The sequence below is a fragment of the Lytechinus pictus genome, chromosome 15 (genome assembly GCF_037042905.1).
Source record: "Lytechinus pictus isolate F3 Inbred chromosome 15, Lp3.0, whole genome shotgun sequence".
Lineage (NCBI taxonomy): Eukaryota > Metazoa > Echinodermata > Echinoidea > Temnopleuroida > Toxopneustidae > Lytechinus > Lytechinus pictus.
The window spans coordinates 3,896,225-3,903,495 of NC_087259.1; the positions used below are offsets into that span (position 1 = coordinate 3,896,225).

Here is a 7,271-nt window from a genome sequence, read left to right on the forward strand (position 1 = left end):
CCATTCAACTGCAACCAACGAATGCCAATTTACCTACCCTTTTGAGACCTATTTAGTCCACTTACTCATCCCCTTACCCTCTCAAGCATACAATATTACCACAATGGGGTAATACAGCTAGACATATGTAATTCCCCACTAATACCTGTAAAATTGCATCTTTCCTCGCGCACAGTGGTGAAATGAAGAAAAGATTGCCACTGAAAATGTATGTCAGACATTTTATACCCTGGGTTATTTTTTCCTCTTTTCCTGACAAGAGCAGGAAGAAAAGATGTTGCATTTGAAATTGGTTCTGTTGTCTTGGGTATAGTTTGAGGCTATGTATTGCCAAGGTTATTCAACTTGAAAAAAGGAAACACTTTATCGAAGGGGGTGTAGCATTTGCTTATTGCTAAGTGCTATTTTACTAGTTACCCTATAGATGGAAGGGGTTTAAAGGTGGTCTGAATGAAAATTACTTGGTTATTCCTGTATATTGAAACTGTTTTCTTCATACTCCAAGTGTGTTCATAGAGTATTCCAAATGTTCAGGCCTGTTAGTAAGCCCTGCCCAAATATTCATCTCATGCTCAAAGCTTCCAAAATGCATTTGAAGTGAAAAATATATTCAATGGTATTCAAAGAGCATTCAAATAAATGTGGCTTAGGCTTTTATAGATATCCATAAAGTGCAGTGTTTTTTTTTTTAACTATGGCTAATTATGCATGGACTATATATATGTTTGTCTCCACAGCAAGTGGTCATGATTAGATCGTAGAGTTCCAAAGCTCATTTCATATTCTTCTCTTAAAACATTGCCTTCTAAATTCAAATTCACTTTATTCACATCAATTAAAAAGGAACAACAAGACAAACAATAATTACATAAACAATGATAAAGTCAATCAATACATAAAAAAAAATCAATATAATCACAAAAGAAAAGGGTAAAACCAAAATGCAGTGGATGTAGGGGATTGGCAAAGGCCAAAGACCTATCGAGACCAACCCCCCTTAGTTCTGCGCAATGGTTAAAACAAAATGATACAAAGTAACAGTGATTAAATAGTCACATGTACAGCAAAAAAACATGGACATAAACAAGCACAAGAAAAAACATTAAAGAAAAAAAATAATAATAATAAATAAACGTAGGCTCCATTTTAATTAGAAGTTGATGGAAAATTGGCAAGATATGATTTATATATAAGTTTAAAAGTCAATAGTGAGGGGCAAGTTTTAATTTCTGATGGCTAACCATTCCAGATAACTGGTCTTTCATTCCTAATAACAGTTCTAGTAAAATTATATATATTTTGGGAGATAAAAGTCATTAATATTTCTTGTTGAATACATATTTACATTACTATTAAGAGTAAAAAAATCATTAAAATATCTAGAACTCGGTCATCGCTGTACAGAGTCTATGGCAAATAAGAGAATTCAGTAGCGACTAGGGTTATTTAACATCAACGTGACATTAAAATTGCCCTTTGTTTTTGTTTTCAGATTAGCTGAAAAAGAGATGAGCATTAGAGAGGTTCTGGATTCTGCACATGGCAAAGCGTTCTTGACGTCAATGTTCAACCAGCTTGGTCTTAAAGTTGATGTCATCCAGGGATTCATTGATATCTTCAAGCAAGGAGTTCCATGCTGATAAAGAGGGTTGTCAGGATAGAATGGAGATAGGGTCATCCAGAAGAACTCCAGGAAAGAGTTGGACGCTGAAAGAGAAATATTCCTCAAGGTTGACTTTTGTAGTCTGAGGTAGACTTACAATAATGAATCAGTAGAGATTTCCATTAAGCACGACAAGGATTTCCTGAAAAGCATGTTGAACCGAACAAAGATAAGGTCTTCAAGGTTATCACCATGAACTACAGGAAAGAGGTAGACATTGGATGAGAAATACTTATCAGGACTAATGTAGTCTGTTGTCAGAAGTCATAGCTGAAGATGTAATTCAGATTATCACGAGACCACCAATCAAAGAGTAATACCGGGTTGACATTTGCACGCATTGTGGTGCCCGCATTGTCCCGACACGGTCACGCCATAGTTGCAACGTGTTTCCCCATTGCTTGTGCATAGTTCACGCAATGTTCACACACTGTCCCCAACATGATTTCAGCAAATATTCTCAACACCCTATTCTGTGACGTATCTAGCGCAAATTTAAATGTTCCAACGTTCTGGTGTTGACGCCCTCTATGTTCGTTGATAAGGACCACTTACACCGATCACGTGGTCTGCACGCACAATTTTGCACATATCATTAGCGAAGTATGCTTAGCCTATGCGCAAAGTATGAGTGCCCTGTCATGAACTTGTCATGAACTAGTCGTGAAATGTGCCCCACTTCCCTGGGGTGTGCGTATTATTTTTTGCGCCATGAAATTTCTATTTCGACGCCATGAAGTGGCATGCACTGGCACGGCAATGTTGTGCATAGTTTACAGACGGTTCATGAATTTGCAATGCGCGCCCAAATTTTCAGCATGGCAATGTTGTGCATAGTTTACAGACGGTTCATGAATTTGCAATGCGTGCCCAAATTTTCAGCATGTTGAAAATTTTGGCATGCATTTCACGGACTGCCATTCAGCTATTCGCAAGCTGGCACGCATAATTCTTGCATTAGCCTGCATGAGTGCGTGCCCATACAGGAACCACAATGCGTGCAAGTGTCAAGCAGGCATTAGATGAATAGGGGTACCTTAAGGTGGACCCTCATTGTATTTTGGGAGCCCTCTTACACTCTCCACGAATAAACCTGAAAGACAAGCCCAACCAGGTGAAGAAGAGGTTATTAAGATTATCATCAAGACATCCTAACAAAGAGTTGGACATTGACTATGAGGGATTCTTCAAGGTTCACCTTCAGTGGTGATTCTTTGAGGTCTGGTCGTACAAGCGGAAGACAAGTACTTTCAGCTGATCATCAAGATATCCAAGCAAAGAGTTAGGCATTGAATAAGAGGGATTCTTCAAGGTTGGTCTTCAATTAGGAATCTTTGAGGTCTGTCTTCTACTGTAACAATGGTAAACTTGAAGTGAATTTCCCATGGCCGATTAGCTGAAGATAATTACTTTCAGCTTATCATCAAGAAATCAAAGTAACAAAGCTTTTTGATTGATTGTGGGACTGTTGTCTAGGATTGATTACATTGATTGTGTATGATCAATCGTCGAACCTGCTTCACGATCAGTCGCTAAGGTTTATGTTTCGGGGTCCAGGGTTGAAGATAGTAAGATACGTGACCCTGTCTTAATGGAGGAACTTACATCAGGGGCCCGTAACATAAAGCTTAGCGATTGATCATTGGACTGTTTTCTAGGATTGATTGCATTGATTATTGTGTATTATCAATCATAGATATCAGCCTTATGATCAATTACAAAGATTTATGTTACTGGGTCCAGGGTTGAAGATACGCGACCCTGTCTTAATGGAGAAACTTACAACAGGGGGCTCGTAACATAGAGCTTAGCGATTGATCATGGACTGATTTCTATGATTGATTGCATTGATTATTGTGTATGATCAATCATAGATATCAGCCTTATGATCAATTTCAAAGCTTTATGTTACGGGGTCCAGGGTCGAAGATACACAACCCTGTCTTAATGGAGAAACTTACATCAGGGGCCCGTAACATAAAGCTTAGCGATTGATCCTGGGACTGATTTCTATGATTGATTGCATTATTTATTGTGTATGATCAATTGTAAAAAATCAGCTCCGCCATCAATTGCTAAGCTTTATGTAACAGAGCCCATACAATCACCATGCGTCTAGTCTGAAATCTCCCATCCCAAGCGATATCTTTTATATCACCCAAGGAATATCAATCTGCATTAATCGTAGAATCATAGAATACTGCCCCAGGGAGTGGAGAATGTGCATATTATTGTATGCAGGTGTGTATGATCAAATCCATGTCCGATTTAATCTAGCAAATTCATGAACTATATATATCGTTGTGTCAGTGCAGGAATGCCCTTTGCAACACACTTACGCGCACCTCACCGGTGCAGAAATGCCCTTGCGCAATGGCCTTATACGCGCTACTAAGGATTTTCTGCATAAGTGTAGTGCTAAGGGCGTTTCTGCACCGACATGACAATGTTTAGCATGACACTCCATTTTTCAGTGATGTCAGCTGGCCCAGTATCATGTAACATGTAATCAGTCGCAAGTTTTATATTACTGTTGTAAGCTAATGAATGGTGCTATTTGATTGGCCAGGAGTGTATTGTTCATGAAAATGATGCACTGGTGTTCAAAGGATGCCTATGTGATTCCTTTGACATTGCAGATTGAGTGATTTGAAACACTCATCAAAAACACAAGTGCATGGATTAATTTACTGTTTATTTCCTTTTTTTCGTGAAGCTGTACTCTCATGCTTCATTGACCCAGAAGGAAAGGTCAAGTTGAGGTAGAAGTTTATAAGAAAATGTTTTGTGTCGTGGGGGGCGTCGTGGTCTCGTGGTTACGAATCTCGTCTTTCAATGAGAGGGGCGTGAGTAAGAATCTCAGCCACAGCGTGTTTTCCTTCAGCAAGAAATTTATCCACATTGTGCTGCACTCAACCCAGGTGAGGTGAATGGGTACCCGGCAAGATTAATTCCTTGAATGCACCAAGCGCCTTTAGCAGCTGGAGCTACAGCTGGGGTAATATATAGTGCGCCATTGAATAGGAAACTAGTTAAATCAGCGCCTCATAAATACTATATATTATTATTATTATTATTGTGTTGTTGTACTCTAACTTGAAATGTGTTTACAATGACGTAATTTAAATGTGTTATTGTTGATATTGCATTATGCTTCCTAGAAACTGCTTTTTTTTAAGAATGCTTGTCATAAATGCAGCTTCTTATGAAGTTATGATTGGTGTTTAATTGATAAAATGAACATTTAATGAATATGAGAAAGGATACAACAATGTTTTGAACCAACACCTTTACAAAGCCTGGTTTGAAAATGGGAACCCTAACTGCACCTTAAAGGACAAGTCCACCCCAATAAAAAGTTGATTTGAATAAAAGGAGGAAAATCCAACAAGCATTACCCTGAAAATTTCATTAAAATTTGATGTAAATGAAGAAAGTTATGACATTTTAAAGTTTCGCTTAATTCATAAAAACAGTTATATGCACATCCTGATTGGTATGTAGATGAGCAGACTGATGATGTCATCCACTCACTATTTCTTTTGTATTTTATTATAAATATGAAGTATGAAAAATTCTCATTTTCTCATTGTCATGTGAAACAAATTTTATTCCTCCTTGAACATGTGGAATGAACATTTTTTTAACAGTTTGTGATTAAGTCAAGTTGGTCCTTGTTGTCGAATCTGTAAAAATTGAAATATTATATCATTCAAACAATAAAAAACAAAATAAATAGTGAGTGAGGGACATCATCGACTCTCATTTGCATATCGCTGAGTTGTGCATATAACTGTTTTGTGAAAAATAAGCGAACTTTAAAAATGTCATAACTTAGTTTACATCCGATTTTGATGACTTTTTTCAGTGTTATGCAAGTTTGATTTTTCTCTATCATTTGTAATCAACAATCTTCTGGGATGGACTTGACCTTTAAGTGACTCAACATCAAAACAACCTTTGCTCCACATTGTAAACCTTAATTGGATTGATATCTTCTGTCCAGTTTCAATACATATCTTGTCTTAGCCATGAAAGTTAGAGATCTCACCTGAAATGTTTACCTTATATTGATATGGTGTGAATTATAATTATCAGTTGATACATTCTTTTATATGCCCCTATCCATGGTCATTTGGTTTAGCTTTTGGTTTAAAGTTTCTTGCAAGAATTCAAATATGAGAAAAATGAGTTTGCACAGCTGATTCATAATTTTACGCTTTTTGAGAAAATGACCTTTTATCATAATTTTTTAACCCACCTGAGCCTTAATACAGAGTGGTTTGCACTGGATTGCAAGCTTGAAAGAACCGTTCTGATTGGTTCATTTTCAGTATTTTGTGCAAAATGTGCATGCAACAATGATTCTCATTGGCGATTGCCTTTTAAGTATAGATGCAAAACTTCAGGATTTTTGATGTTCAGGGTTTGATATAAACATATTACAGATGATGGCATATATATAATTAGGAAGTAAAATTTATATTTTACTTGTTAAATGCGAAAGAAAAATATAATTTGAATGCATCTTTTGCATCCTGAAGGTATCCTCAAAATTGTCAAAATCACAATTATTATGATTATATTATTGAACAAATAACACAAGTTTTGAATTATATCCTTATGTGATTATCATGATATTTCTTTTATTCAATTTCCTTGTACCTGTTTTAAGAAACAAATTTGCTTTTTTGTCTTTAGATTTGTAATGCACGCACACCATACAGAAAGTGAAACCTCTATATGATGACAGGAATGGCACCAACGGAAAAAGCTGATGATAAAAAAGAACATAAAAGCTTCCTCAAGCTTGAGGGGGAAAACAATATCTCAGCTTATTGGATGCAATAAAAGCGCTAAATACCAATCAAGAAATGCAACGTGTTTTATTCATCAATATTTCTTAAAGATTGTCTAAATCTTTGTACAAGCTTCCATTACTTGTCTTAATAAAAGTAACTATCGCTATCCAAGCAATCACCGGAATAAAATCTCCCACCGTATAGATTACCTCCCAATAAAATCTGTTAATGTCTGTCTTTCAATTAAGACAATGCCATAAATTTTTGCAAGTGCTTCTTCCTTTGCATGGATGCTTTGACTAATATGGTGGTAAAGTGCTTTTGTTGTCTTTTATGGGTGTGAACAGTGATATTTGACGTTTTATGGTTGCTTGGAGACTAATCTTGTTGTGAATGGTACATTTTAGAACGATTTTCACACCAAGAATGATCTAAGACAAGATAGAAACTCCACATTTTGTATAATTTAGTGCCATTTAAGATATAATTGCTAGTTTTTTTTAGTAAATTTCCTCTGTAAAACAACATCTATAAAACAATTGTTTTACTAAACAGTAGCAGGTTTGAATAAAATACTTTCAAGGAAATTTAACTGCTAGTTTTATGAGAATGAATTGCTTTTATAATTTTGATATTTATGATTCCTTGGCGTCTGATTTCTGTTGATGTCTCTCTTAATTCTATAATACTAACTTTGGATTGTCAGACTTTACTTTCCCTTTGCTAAAAGTGAATTTTGCTTACAGAAGGAAAGTTAAGATGCCAAACATACATGTGTATATAATTACTTACTGAAAACACAATGT

At 36.0% G+C, this 7,271-nt stretch overlaps 1 protein-coding gene across 1 annotated transcript in view; it reads left to right on the forward strand.

Moving 5' to 3' along the window:
- The window catches only part of LOC129277663 (putative RNA polymerase II subunit B1 CTD phosphatase RPAP2), a 92,317-nt gene extending 85,599 nt beyond the window's left edge, over positions 1–6,718 (forward strand). The window contains exon 8 of the mRNA XM_064110272.1: positions 1,493–6,718. Within this exon, the coding sequence (XP_063966342.1) occupies positions 1,493–1,640 (148 nt within the window). The 3' untranslated portion in view covers positions 1,641–6,718. The remainder of the gene's footprint in view (positions 1–1,492) is intronic.
- The last annotated feature ends 553 nt before the right edge of the window (positions 6,719–7,271 follow it).